Raw genomic sequence first — 15,167 nt, 5'->3', positions numbered from 1 at the left:
CCATTTCCTTATCTTGGTATTCCTCCTTTTCTTCTATACCATACCCATCTTCTCGATTTTTCAGGAGATCCGATTTTTGTTGGTTTCGCAGTTTCTCTGCTTCTTCTTCTTCGCGGGTCATGTGGTGTTTCTGCTATAGCTTTGCAAATCCAGCAAGGGATTAATCCCATGGAGTGGTTATACCAGACTCTTGCAGACCCTCTCTTTCTTAATGAACTGGATATAGATGTCTTGACTGCCGAATCCTTATCCTGCAAAGAACTCGATTCTATTGATTCACTGTCCATTTGGCCCTCCTACCAGAATGTGCCCTTGGTCGAAGAGCGCTCGAGTTCTTTTCATGCTGGACAGGTAATTCGTTTTTTCCTTTGAATTTTATGTCAGTTTTTATGGATACCCAATTCGTTTCTCCTTCGGAATTTGTCAATGAAAGCCAAACCCATTAAACCTTGGTGTTTGATTACTGTCATTGTTTGATATTTCAAGAAATAATGTGCATACAAGAATGAGCATACAAGTGTTTTGTCTGTTCACTAGAATTGCGTTGCTAAATTCATGCATTGCAATTCTTCTGGGGCTCAAATTCTAGAATTCAGTCAGGTTTCTCATGGACTGAAAAAAATTCATGTTGTATGCAGTCAGTTACATTCTATTATTTGTTGTTTGCATGCTTTTTCAATCCACTTCGATATGTTGTTGTGGGACATTTAACTCACTACAAATTGGATATATCTGGAACTAAATATCCTGATTGTTGTTCGGGTTTGAATCTTTGGAATAAATCCGATAACTGGAAGCTTTTAACACCTATCAGTAGATCAAGTGATGAATCACTGTTATCTTATATTCTATTGAATCAATTGCAGCTTTTTACATTTCCCATCCTTAGATTCTTTCGATTTCAATTGCTTAATCATGGGATCTACTGGAGATTTTCGGTCGGGACATAATGGTGATTATATTCAGAAATCTTTTTGAATAATTTCAAAAATTGAAAGGAAAAAAAATTAGCAGTGGATGTGTAGTGGGCAAGCAAGCATTAGAGTTTAATGAAGATGCTTGTTTTTATGAAAAAAAAAGTAGGATCTGGTGAACTGTAGTGATCCTGGTTTCTTATACATAGATTAATAAAGCTTATGCTTTTAGCAGAAGATAAATCTCTATCATGATTCATGGTTCATATGGATAAAATTGCTTTAGCAATGACCTAAACTGGTATGTTACTTTACGTCGCTTCTCAAAAGTTTTTTGGGGTCATCCAACCTTGTTTAGTGTTTACATCTTCTAAATTGAAGTATGCTTAATCTAGTAGTATCATTTTATAACTTGAAAATTTCGTAGGCTGTTGCTTTTGTTTGGGTCTGAAATGTTCATTTACACTCTGCAGTACATTCAAGGTCTAGCTGCCCATGGAGTTCATTATTTACATCAGCCAGGGCCATCACTTCAGGATATTGGATACTTTCTTCTTCCAGTAAAAAACAAGATTCTTTAACTTTTGCTCTTTGCTTGTATCTATTATGTATTTATTATTTGGTGAAATGCAGTCTCATTTTTATTTTCTTATAAATTTAGGAGTTCGGGCAAGATAAAGCCTACATCAGTGAGACAGTGTTCTCCTTTGTTTTTTTATCATTTGTCTCGGTAAGGTTATTCTGCAGTTGGTTACCCCCCCCCACAAAAAAAAAATTCCATTACTTTATTCAGTTCTTACGTTTTTAATACATGATAATATCGTCCTTTTATTTCTGTTCTGTTAGAATCTTTCAATCCTCCAGTTCTCACTTCTGTTGTGCTATTTGCATTGTACTTTCTATCCTTTCATCTTCAAGATTAAAAAGATCTATACAGTTCTGGTTTGGTGCAGGGTGCTCGCGTATTTAGTTGTATCATTGCTTAGTGTTTTTTTATGAATGCACCTGATATAGGGCCTTGATCGGGGTTCTTCCTTCCATCATATTAGGCCAATTATTGCTACTGTGATTCAGTGAGAATCAACTGAAGCATAGGTGGTTTCTCCTATTACATATTACATGAATAATTGTCCTCGTTCTCTGTCTAGTAATTCACTCAGCTGAGCTCTTTTATTCTTAAATAGATTTCAATTTACAAAAAGGCCGATGATCTCTTTTATTCTTTTATTCGTAACCAAAGGTCTTGACTTCATCGATTATGCAGATACCCAGATGTCCAAACTTGTTGCTACTCAAGAATTCATTGCTTCTAGCTTTGTCACCTTCAAAACCAACCATTACAATTGCTGCTGCCCTCGTTGCTTCGTTTCATTCTACGCCTGTTACCTGTGAAAAATGGAAGAGCAAATGGAATTTTGTCGGTTCAATTTTCTTTCCTTTTTCCGCGGTTTATACAAAAATAAATATTCTCATCTGCTTAGTGCTGTCTGTGGGTGAGTTTGAATAGCTTTAAATAGGATTTTTGAAATTTCAAGTTCTTGAATAGCTTTAATTTGTGGCATAACGTCCTTTTCTCTGAATGCTAATGTAAAATAATGTTGTTAGTTTCTGCTATTTTCAACCTCTTGCCCCATATTGGCTGTTCTTGATTCTTATCAAACTAAGTCATCTTCTATGTGAATAAGTATTTCTCCCTTTTTCCCACTCTGGAGCACCATCAATTGCAACCTTTTTTTGTTTTGTTTTGTTTAGGAAATCGGATAAATTGTATATGCCTTGCATTGATGAGAAAACTTAGCAATTAAACCTATTTTTGCAGGATGAAAGAAGTAAACAACAAACAACTAAGGTATGCAGTTTTTTGGGCGTCTATTTTGTGTAATTAAGTGCATGCATCTTTTAATTATCTTCTTCCTAGTATATCATATATGAATGTCTTTAGATTGGTAATCGTTTCAGAACTTTTAGTAGACTAAATTCCAGGTCAAGTCTGTATGCTCGAGCTATACTATCCATTTCTAGATCTTTTCTTCAACCTCAATTGCCGAAACAGTTATCTTATATTTGGACCAGGAACATTCCTAGCAATCTTTAATGCAATAAACACCTTGTACATCTCAGGACAGGAATCGCCATGATTTATTTGAATGTTCATGTTGACCAGATGATGGACCTCATCTTCTAATGGCTTATTACTTTGCTATTTGTTAATTTCTTACTACCTAAGTAGCTTTGTTATGAACTCTTTTGTCGTCTTCTGGCAGTTTCCTTCCTACTTTATTTGTTCTTTCTTTTTTAAGAAAAGAAAAAGAGAGAAGCTCTCTGATATTTCAAACATTATTGCAGAACTACATAAAATATACAGTACATCAAAAGCGTGCTGACACAAAGACAGCTCTAAAACATCTTCTCCATAATAACGGTTGCTCAAAGGTTTCATTCCAGGTAAACATTTCTGGACTCCTGCTTGATGTAGAACCCTGTTCTTATTCAAGATTTGAACTTCAGTCTTCCTGATGTATTGTTTATATTATAGTTATTATTGTGTAGTTAGATTGTGATATAATTTATTGTTGGTTTTTATGCATTTTTGTTTAGAGCTGTCAAAACTTAACCCTAATCTGTAAACCTTCCCAGTTACTGGAATCTGAAGTTGACCTAACTTGATTTGACCATAGAAGTCAACAATCCAAATGAACCTAAAATAGCCTGATTCAGAGATGATTTTGACCTGAATGAACTAAAATTGTAACCTGCATTAAACTGATTTTACTTTAAAATTAAACAATTTGAACCCCAGACGACCTAAGCCTGAACTGAGCGGAACTGGATTTTCTTCCCTAACTGAAGTTACGTGACTCAAACCAAACCCAACTCTCCCGTTTGACACCTATAGTTTTACTCCAATTTTATTTGCTTATTCTAATCTATTAAGGAGTTTTTCAAATATTTTGGAAATAATGGACCAATGATTCAATTTTGGAAATATTTTGACACCCATAGTTTTACTCCAATTTTAGGTGCAAGCCTTGGAATTAGTTTTAGTGTCTTCATTATTGGCATTTCTTTCATTTATATTTTAATAAAAATTCTTAAGTTTATGGTTCATAGAATATTCCCATAAAGTGTGCATCTAGCGTTGAGGTATAGTAGAAGCTTTTGATTTAAGTTAGGCCTTTGAAAAACTGAGGTTGCAGTTGTTTTTGTGATGAGTGATGGTAAGTTGAATTTTTTTAAAATTCAATGGACTTAATAAGCATGTAAAGCTTGAATTTTTTTTATTTACCAAGAAACCGTTTGACTCAAACGTACATAAAGCCAGAATTTTATTTATTTACCTGGAAACCATTGGACTCAAATGATGTATATAAAACCTGAATGCCTTGTATCTTCTGTGTTACAGTGTACCAAAAGATTGAGCTTACATTTTTCATTAGTACCTGAAATTATAATATAAGTTATGCCTTTGCCTTTTATCCAGGATGAAGTTCCAAAATGGAAATTTGAGGGGACAGAAGGCCAGGATTCAGATGGTTCTGATAAGAAGCGGCGGTTAAGGTTTTCTGGACAACATGTTCAGAAATCTAACCACAAAAAATTTAAAAGTGAGATTCCTTCTTTTATTGTTTCTCGAAATGAAACTTGAAAAAATGCCTCCTTTATGGGAGAACTTACTTCTGCATTTGAAAACTTTATTGTCCTTGGTTACATGGCCCAGGAAAGTTAAAAAGAGAGAGTTTCTCTGAGGAATTTGATCATCCTGAGAGAATCTTCCAAGCTAAATTTGGGAACAAATGGTATACTTGGTCTTCTGGGGAAGGTCATTCTTTCAAGAATCCAGAATCTGGATTTGAGTGGCGAGAAAAATCAGGCTGGACAAATCAAAGAACGAGAGGGTGGGAGGGTGCTAGTGATGCCGAGTCTGATGAGGATGATGAGCCATATTCTGTAGGATCATGTTCTGATAGAGAAATCCTTGGTTTGCCTCGAACAGGCCCCTTAAAGATTGAAGATGTTAAGAACGCGTATGAACTCGATATTTGAGAGGCCTGTCATCTTGAAGATTAAACATTACGTATTTATGTTTCCCACTTATTCCAATTCTTTTTCATGCATGTATTCTAAAGTCATTAAAATTGTCGTTGCAGCTTCCGCATATCAGCTTTGAAGTGGCATCCTGATAAGCATCAAGGTCCTTTGCAGGTAGGCTAGAATTTCCAAAAAAGAAAATTATTGGCTGCTCATCCAAATCCAAACAATTTTTTTATGGATTTTAATCTATGGTTTTATCATATACATTTTTTTGGGTCTGTCATTGTGTGTGAATTTGTACTTAATTTAGTGGAGCTGTATGCAGGAGATGGGCGAAGAGAAATTTAAGCAGTGCGTGGATGCGTACAAATCACTATGCCATGCTCTATCCTAAGTCATGAGGTTGGTGGTGTTCTCTGATGCCGAGTGGTCTCAGAGAAGGATAGGCTAAGAAGAGGTTCATGATTAATTTATTTCTTCTTCAGAGAAGGATAGGCTAAGAAGAGGTGTATATCTTAATTTGTACTTTTTTATGTTCTCTCTTCAACACTGGAGAGTTTTAAAAGCATCTCATGTTTGAACAAACAAAGACATCTCAAATTATAAGACGTTTTGTTGTTGTTGGTATGACTAGGTACTTGATTTTTTTATTATTTAAATTAACACTTAAACTTAGGTTTTTTCAATTCAAATTGATTTTAAAAAGTGAATACTAAAAAGTCAAATTCATGTACTAATTGTTTTTTTTAAAGTAGGCACCAAAATAAACTTTAAAGCTAAGTGCAAGTATCTAATTGGAAAAAAACTTTTAAGTTTCAAACTGAACTTTAAAATTAAGCTTAGGTAACAAATCATAGATTTACCCTAAACACAAACCTATGAGTTAACTAAATGGATAAAGAGATCTGATCCCATCCCAGCTCTACTGGAACTATATACCCCCCATGAATGTGGGCTTAATTTTTATTACCAAAGCTCAAAGGAAACAAACCTGGTTTGCTCCAATGTCTCATGCATTCATTTCCAACAAGCTTATCCACACCTCAACCCATCCTCCCCACTTGTTTCCTCGGCTATCCACATCCAAACAAAACATCAAACCTCACACCCTCATCTCAACCATACATCCAATGGTTACGACCAACAGATTCAGCCCCGGTTTTATCACCAAAGTCGCCGATAACAACGCTGGCTTAGTCGGCGAAGATACACTTTCCCACCTCAAATCTCAACTCTTACAGCAACTCCAAGGTATAACCACGGCCACTTTCATCCCATTCTTTTTTAGCTTAGAATATTGAAAGTGGGTTGTTTTCTTTTGTGTATGTATTCCAAGGAATCAATAGAGGGATTTTCAGAGTAGCATCTTCTAAGAAATATGATATTGAAGCACTGGTGAAGTTGCTTGAATCCCATAATCCAACTCCGGATCCTACCCTGAATCTAGAAAAGGTGGAATCATATTTCTTTTTGTGGGAATAAACTGAAGGGTATGTAGTTACTGTTAGTTTTTGGCAAAAATTGGCCAAATCCCACATTGGAAATGAACAAAGGATGGAAAAATTCTTAGCCTATAAATAGAACATTTCCCTTTAGTTAAATGTATGTCAATCACCAAAATACAAGTGGTGTACTAGAAAGCTATTAGCTATACTAGTAGAGAATTTAAAGGGAAATTCTCTTGGGGTGTACTTTAGCTTTTGGGCATGTGTGAGAGTTAAATATTTTGTAGTGTGGTTGTAATAATTTTCCACATAGTAAATATTTTTTCTCTTGGTTGTCTTTTGACAACGCTTGTGGTTTTTCTCCATTTGGGAGTTTTCCACGTTAAATTATTGTGTTTTTCTCTCTTTTATTTTTCAAGTATTTTTTGTAAATGTTGTGATCTAAAGGGATTGTTGGATTATAAGGGGTCTATTTTCTCAACAATTGGTATCGGAGTCAATGGTTTGGTAAAAGATAAATTTCAAGGCGGGGTAAGAATTTCTTTAAAATTCTTAGTATGCTCTGTGGTTGCGGCTTTGTCCGATCTTCTACATCAGAAAAGATTTTTTAGAAATTGTTGTGGTCCAACTGGAGGTCCTTTAAATACGTTATTGTGTTTATTGAGTGTGGTATTGTGTAAGTAAGTGCAGCCAAGAAAGTTTTGTCACAAAGGCTATAATCGCCTAAGGTGGTTGGGACTTAAGCGGTACCATCTGTGTCCCCCCAATCTTTCCTGGAAACTTTCTTAGTGCATTTTGTAGACACAATTGTTCACTCATTATTTACGTGTGAGATCACTGGAGCATTGTTGAGCAAAAATGAGTTTCAGATTTGATATTGAGAAATTTGATGGGAGAATTAATTTTGGGTTGTGGCAAGTACAAGTCAAGGATATACTAATCCAGTCTGGATTGTATAAGGCCTTAAAGGGAAAGCCAGCTTCTTTGTCCGAAGGAAATGAACCAGATAAACCTAGTGACAACAGTGGAGACAAGGGAAAATCCAAGATGAGTGAAGAAGAATGGGAGGAGTTAGACATGAGAGCAGCAAGTCAGATTCGTCTCTGTCTAGCAAAAAATGTTCTTGCTAATGTTGCTAGATGGTCATCAACAAAGGAGCTTTGGGAAAAGCTTGAGGAAATGTACCAAGCTAAAAGTCTTTCAAATAGGTTATATTTGAAGGAGAAATTTCACAAATTGCAAATGGAAGAAGGTACAAAAATTTCTGACCACCTTAGTGCACTCAATGGGATTGTTTCTGAACTGGAATCTATTGGAGTGGTGATTGATGATGAAGATAAAGCATTGAGACTTATTTGGTCTCTTCCATCTTCCTATGAGCACATGCAACCCGTTTTAATGTACGGGAAAGAGAATGTGAATTTTTCAGAAGTGACAAGTAAGCTGATTTCGGAAGAAAGAAGGCTAAAAAATGGAGAGAACAAATCTTCTGAAAGTGGAGCATTGTCGGTTTGTGGAAATAGGAAGAAGTATAAAGGCTCCAAAAAGAAAATTATCTGTTGGGGATGTGGGCAACCTGGACATCTAAAGAAGGATTGCAAAAATGGTGGAGCTAATTCGGCTAATGGCTCCAAAAGTGATGCTACTAATGTAGTCGTCTTTGAAAATGAAGACGATGAATTTGTTTTTTAAAGTAAGATATATATCCTCATGGCATGATAGCTACCAATTGAGTTGCCATGGAAAAGGATGTATGAAAAGGTAGCATGTCCACATTTACACATGGGCATTGGTTGACAGTTGATGCAAGGTGTGTGGTGGAATTGATGTCGATGGCTAATGAACTTCCTAGAAAGTCAATATTGGAAGTTGCACCATAACTTATTAGCAGTTTTTCGACATGAACTGGTCGAGGTAAAAATTCTTGGAGTTAGTGAATTCCAAGTGTGTATACTCTTATGGTGGAGTATGACAATTCTTGTTTTTTAGAATTGCGACTATCATAGCTGATGGTGTTATTGAGGTAGCTGTTGTTTTTATGGTGAAGAATTGTATGAAATTTTTGCCAAGGTGGAGATTTGTTAGTTTTTGGCAAAAATTGGCCAAATCCCACATTGGAAATGAACAAAGGATGGAAAAATTCTTAGCCTATAAATAGAACATTTCCCTTTAGTTAAATGTATGTCAATCACCAAAATACAAGTGGTGTACTAGAAAGCTATTAGCTATATTAGTAGAGAATTTAAAGGGAAATTCTCTTGGGGTGTACTTTAGCTTTTGGGCATGTGTGAGAGTTAAATATTTTGTAGTGTGGTTGTAATAATTTTCCACATAGTAAATATTTTTTCTCTTGGTTGTCTTTTGACAACGCTTGTGGTTTTTCTCCATTTGGGAGTTTTCCACGTTAAATTATTGTGTTTTTCTCTCTTTTATTTTTCAAGTATTTTTTGTAAATGTTGTGATCTAAAGGGATTGTTGAATTACAAGGGGTCTATTTTCTCAACAGTTACAGTTTTGTTTCTATAAATGGAATGAAGGTAGGTGGTTGCTGGAAGCTTGTTTACAGTTCTATTACAATCTTGGGTTCACAGAGAACAATGCTTGGGTTGAGGGATTTCATCACCCTGGGAGAGTTTTTCCTGACCATTGATATTCAAAAGGTATTACTTGAGAAATTTCAGGAGTATTGTGTTTGTGTATATGAAACTGTGTTTGTAATGGGATTTGGGTTTTACTAACTTTTAGCATTTGGTGATGGGAAAATGGAGAGCAAAGCAGTTAACGTGATAAAATTCAATGCCAGAGGGTTGAAATTGTTGAATGGGAAGCTCACAATCGAAGCTTCCTTCGAGATTGCATCCAAATCAGTTAAACCCTTTCTTTCTTTCTTTCTTTCTTTCTTTCATGAATGCCACAAAATACAAAAAACCATGATCATGATGTTCTTGTTTGGAATTTTGCAGAGAGTGGATATATGTTATGATAATTCTACCATCACTCTTGATCAGGTAAGCTGAGGATATTTATTATACCAAGTGATGTAACATAGTTGATCCTAACTTGAAGCTTTGATTTGTTTGAGAAACCATAGCTGATGAACGTGTTTCGAAAAAATTACGATCTGCTGATTGGAATCTTCAATCCAGAGGGGTGGCTGGAGATAATGTATCCTTCTACCTAGTGCAGTTCATTAATATTGTAAAACTTGAGAGAGGTGGTTGTTCCTTGAGTTTGAAACTGCAGATATGTAGATGATACGATGAGGATAGGAAGAGATGACAAAGGGAACCTCTTCATTTTTCAAAGATCTGAACAAGACACAGTCTAGCTCTACACATCAATTTCTGATTTTATGTATCATCCCATCTATATACATAAGCATCAATGCAGTTGAAGTTGTTGATCTCTAGACTTCAGCTTTCCCAAGGAACATCGCTTGCTGATGATGGCTTAAGTTTCCAAGATCATCATCATCGACTTTGTTAGCCTTTGATTTTGTTGGAGTTTCTCATCTGATCGTGATTGTTGATTAATTAATCTTTTGATTCATTTTCCTAGGAAAAATTACTCTTGTTATTCTCATTATACAAATGATATTACTAATAATTTAGTTACAAACAGGTTATTATTTCTCTAAAAGTTACAATTTATTCCATGAACTAAAATAGGCAAAAACGTATCAAAGGTCAAAAAAACTAATATAGTCCTCGTATTTTTTTCCTTTCAATGTGGCCCTTCAACTCAGAAAACAAACTCAATGTGACTCTTTAATCAATGTTTTTCGTCGTTGATTGTTACGATGCTGATTTGACAGTTCACTATACTAGCATGACGGTCCACGGTGCTAGCATAACAATATATGGTGGTTGATAGCGTGATAGAAGACATGACAAATAGGTTAAATTGATAACTCAAACATGACAGATGGATTATAATGTTAGTACCGTGAACTGTCACGTCAGTATTGTAACAATCAACGATGAAAAATATTGATTAAATGTCACATTAAGTTTGTTTTATGAGTTGAAGGGTTACGTTAAGAAAAAAAATATGATGGTCACATTTTTTTCCAAAAGTACATGGACTCTTCCATTAAAATATTATCACGTTAAAATTGAAACAAAATATTTATATAATTTTAGTTCCAAAATTTATATATTCTATCATTTTGCCCCGAACTTTAATATTTGACGGATAGCAATGTTCAATTTTAATACAAGTTCAAATAATAATATTCAAATGGTTTGCAGATAAAAAGTAGATTAAAAAACTTTGATAAATTTATAAATTTGAATTCAAATAATTCAAAATTTACAGATATTTCGACCCATTACCATTTCTATATTCAACCATACAATACACTTACAATGTGGAACGTGCTGTCATTAAATAACAGTCACTCAGGCCTGGCATACCCATCTTTCAATCATTGGCTTCAATGTCCATAACAATAATTAATCATAACTAAGCTGACATAATTCTCATTCTAACGCATGCATTAAAACAAACCACGTTCTTCACAATTAGGAGAAACCTCAAACCCTAAAAAGCAAACCCGTAACCAAAAAACCCGCCCACCACCCTTATTCTCTTCCTGCATCAACCATTGAGTTTCTTATTTCCACAACGATGTGGGATTATGCTCAACGCCTGATCAAACCATCATCGAAAAACAAACGTTCTAAGCCTCCTCAGTGTCAAAGCTCTGATGTTCGTGTCTTATTGCGTTCTGTTTTAAATACCGTTTTGTTTATGCTTTCCCCCTAGATGTGCGATTTTGTTCTACGGAGTGAGACTTCTTCACCCATTGCTCATCTTGCAACCCCCAAACTCGGAGGACTTTTTCTCCTTTGCCTTGTTAAATTTCTTCATTCCCCGACTTTTCCAAGTCTTTTTCTTCTTTTCTCTCAAATTTCCAAGATATTTGAGTGAAATGCAAAGCAATATCGAAGCATGAAAGAAGATTACGAGTTACTCCTACTTGTTTCAATCTCTCTTTTACGTTTAATTTTGTAATTATTAGTGAAAGCATTAGTTGTTTCGACCCCTGGTTGAAATCTCTTACTTTCATGATATCAAACCATAATCCTTAACAAATTCCCTATTTTTACTTATTTTCGATTGAATAAAAACAACATCTAACCAGAGTTTGGTACCCTCTCTTTTACGTTTAATTTTGGGTTGGATTCTTTGTATTTTACTTGCTTTATCATTACCTTCGAAGCTACCTTGTCACTGCCAAAAACGGCTGTAAATCAATTCTTTGGAGAAGTTACATTGTTTACGGGGTGAGGTAACTGTTTATGTTGAATTTTTTTTTTGCCTTCTTGTCTTTCAGTTTTAGCTTTCAAAGTTTTCCCATTTCTGAAATGCTGCACTGCTTTCCCATCTTTGAAAAAAATGGAAAATTTGAACTCTTTGCTCGGCCTTTTGTTTTGTGTGTTTATGTCCTTTTGTACTGTTTGTAACTGTTGGAAGAAAAGCTGAATGCTTTGTGTTTGGTGTCGAAGTTAAACTGAAGAATCTGGGGTTATTTACTTCTGGTTCTTCTCTTGGGTTTTATCTCTGTTTTTGAGGTTTCACATTCTTCTATATATTACCTATAGATTACTGTGTTGAGTTGATTTAATGCGTTGCATGTCCTCCTCTTTGAATGTCGTTTGTTTTAGACCTATTTCCCAATCTGGGTTTATCTCATTTTCTGTTTTTCTTTTTCTTTGAATCAAGTCCTTTTCAGTTTGAAACAAAAGGGTTTCCGTTTTCATGAGAATTCTATGATTTTTTTTCTTCATTTTGTAGATTTTAATTATTAATGTTTTCATGAAAAAGAGACTGGTGTTTTTTTTTTGGTCAAATGAATTGTTATTTAGACATGCGAATCTAGTGTATAGACTACTTGCAAAATGGGATTAGTTCCAGGTGACATGTAACACCCCCAACCCGTATCCGACCCGGATACTAGTCCGAGGTATCACATTATTTTTTTAAACACTTTTCTTACCAAAATCATAACATTTGAACTTATATTAAGAAAATATGATTATATACATATATTAATACACTTTACCAAAATACTCAGAGCATACACAACTTAACCCTTTAGTTACATGCCAACATCCATTTACATAACAAAATGACCTACTGATTAAGTTGCTTCTGATATGATAGTTGCAGGAGTAAGGTTGTCCAGCCGCTTAACCTCGATCGTCTACTTTATCGGATCCTACGTGTGAAACACTCACACGCTAAGTCATCGACTTAGTGAGACAATATAATAATAATGATAACAAAGAAATGTAATGGAGATGCTATAATTAAATGGAATGATATGAAAATCAAATACTTAACCATGCAATTTATATTATCATGTTCTTTACCTGTCATCATAATATCTTGACATTCATGAATTTATATTAATAAGATTGTTTGCCCATGATACCATACTGAGAACCTAAGGTATGTGAGTACTGTGAGGTTGTGCACTATGTTGTCACCACAACTCGTATAAATGCACCGAAGTGCCACGTAGAATTGCACCGTAGTGCCGCATAGAAATGCACCGAAGTGCCATATAAAGTTGTCCCTAAGGACTACATATCATTCCTTAAGAATCATATACATATGCCAAAGATCAAGTATGTGTCTTAACAGACCTCACACCTATTCCAAAGAATACATATATGTCCCGAAGGACCACATATCATTCCTTAAGAATCATATACATATGCCAAAGATCAAGTATGTGTCTCAACAGACCTCACACATGTTCCAAAGAATACATATATGTCCCGAAGGACCACATATCATTCCTTAAGAATCATATACATATGCCAAAGATCAAGTATGTTTCTCAACAGACCTCACACCTGTTCCAAAGAATACATATATGTCCCGAAGGACCACATAGACCCTCTACCCTTGGCATGCCAACTATACCTATAGTTCTCATCTACATAACATGGGCTTTCACCATTCACATAATTTATATCGCATAGGCATATTATTTTCATACATTTATCACATAACTCATATAACTTTTCTTGCATATTCAGGTCACATAATGCATATGGTATGAGTTCATGTCAAGTATCATAATATGAACTGCGATCATGTATCAAAATATTGAATCTAGACTTATCACAAGTCTAGAACTGAATAGAATTTATATTTATGCTATGCATATGCACTCACCTAGATTTCTTTGTCTTTCCCTCGATTGATCCTACTGGTCGATGGTTCCAGAACTCGTTTAGGCTCGGTATCTATATAGTAATTCATTGATACTTATGAGTATACTAGTTAGTATATTCTAAGCTATCATTCTTAGGCTAAAAGAAAAGTCATTTTCATCTTTTAATGGAGGTATGCATCGATGCATAAATCCTATTCGATGTTTGTATTTAATGGGGTGCATCGATGCACTCCTTATGCATCGATGGCATTCGATGTTTTCTTTTTAAATTAATGCATCGATGCACTTCATGTGCATCGATGCACCTTAAACAATTTCTGGGATTTATCATTGATGCATTGGTGCACAATGAATGTGCATCGATGCACATTGCCCAGAATTGTCATTTTAGCACAGAAATCTCTTCTTAGTCTACTTAACACTTTATATTACCCCTCTTTTTATATCCTTAACTTACATACTCTTACTTAAACTACTTATTATTCATTCCATACTTTCAAAACTTAGAAATCCGATTCTCCATGTAGAGTTTAAGAATCTAACCCAAATTCCAACATGTTCTAATTTGAATTCTAACACTTCATACCTCTTAGTTAGCTTAATGACAAGTCAAATTCCACTTCTAATTCTTATTAAGAACCCTATTCCAAAATTTCACTTTTCTACTTCCTTTCTTTAATTCTTCATACACTCCTCATCTTATGGTTTTAAGATAATCTAAGCTTTCCTTAAGCTTAGTTATCAACTAAGGATCAATAAGAAACCTTAAATTCATCAAGAATTTGATCACAAGAAAACTCACCTTTAGCTTGGCTTCATGGCAGAGAAGGAGAAGAAAGAAGAAAGAAATATCCAGAACTTTGTTTCTCTCATAAGTTTACCACATGGATTTAAATATCCTAAAAAAACATTTAATTTATTTCCTTGCCAAAAGACCTATTTGCCCCTTTAGTTCCCCATGCTTTGCTAATTGATCCTACACCAAATATTTCAATCAATTCCTTCAACTTTCAATTTATCTACTTTGATCAATAACTTTTAAAATTTCATAATTTAATCACTGACCCGGTATAGAGGATGTTACATGACATCCAGGTGGGGCCTTTGAATGTTGAGAAATCGAAAGGAAAAAAGAAGAAAGATGGTGAAGATGGTGGTGAGTTTGGGTGTTGGTTTAAGTTTAGGTTTATGGGGAACTACTTCTTTGTTTATATGGATTCATTATTTGTTAATACATATCTTAATACAAAAGCTGGTTCACTTTCCCTCCCTCTGTCATTGCTTTCCATTGAATCAATGTTTTGAATTTACAGCTGTTGATACCACAGTGACCAAGGCTCGTACTTCATTTGAAGGTTGTTCCAAGTCGTCATTGCCAGGTAAAAGGGCGAGCCTGATGAAAGCGTTTGGGGATTTCACTGAATCTGATACGGATATCTCATTCGTAAGCTCGATTTCCCTGCTTAATCCAGTATAAAAGATTTATTTAGTGATTTTACTTTGTTAGGATTATTTATTTTTTCTTTTCTTTTACTTCAACTTTATTGTGAACTAAAATTCAATGCAATTCATAGACACAAGTGC

The 15,167-nt window shown here is 34.8% G+C and overlaps 2 protein-coding genes across 2 annotated transcripts; both read left to right on the top strand.

Annotated features, from left to right (window-relative positions):
* Positions 1-5,483, top strand: LOC120178543. Its single transcript, XM_039184361.1, has 10 exons — positions 1-351; positions 1,388-1,474; positions 1,576-1,644; positions 2,179-2,331; positions 2,734-2,763; positions 3,261-3,359; positions 4,396-4,519; positions 4,633-4,939; positions 5,063-5,117; positions 5,272-5,483. The coding sequence occupies exons 1-10, from the start codon at positions 169-171 to the stop codon at positions 5,338-5,340; spliced, it is 1,176 nt and encodes a 391-aa protein (XP_039040292.1). The 5' UTR covers positions 1-168; the 3' UTR covers positions 5,341-5,483.
* A 593-nt stretch (positions 5,484-6,076) lies between these two features.
* On the top strand, positions 6,077-9,812 carry LOC120178562 (fibrillin-5, chloroplastic-like). Its single transcript, XM_039184377.1, has 5 exons — positions 6,077-6,197; positions 6,283-6,398; positions 8,929-9,051; positions 9,160-9,258; positions 9,355-9,812. Exons 1-5 carry the CDS (start codon positions 6,077-6,079, stop codon positions 9,406-9,408), a joined length of 513 nt encoding a protein of 170 aa, XP_039040308.1. The 3' UTR covers positions 9,409-9,812.
* Positions 9,813-15,167: the final 5,355 nt, after the last annotated feature.

Source organism: Hibiscus syriacus, unplaced genomic scaffold (genome assembly GCF_006381635.1).
Source record: "Hibiscus syriacus cultivar Baekdansim isolate YM2019G1 unplaced genomic scaffold, ASM638163v2 tig00112353_pilon, whole genome shotgun sequence".
Classification (NCBI taxonomy): domain Eukaryota; kingdom Viridiplantae; phylum Streptophyta; class Magnoliopsida; order Malvales; family Malvaceae; genus Hibiscus; species Hibiscus syriacus.
The sequence above is the reverse complement of the archived record's forward strand: the minus strand, read 5'-3'. Positions and strand labels throughout refer to the sequence as shown.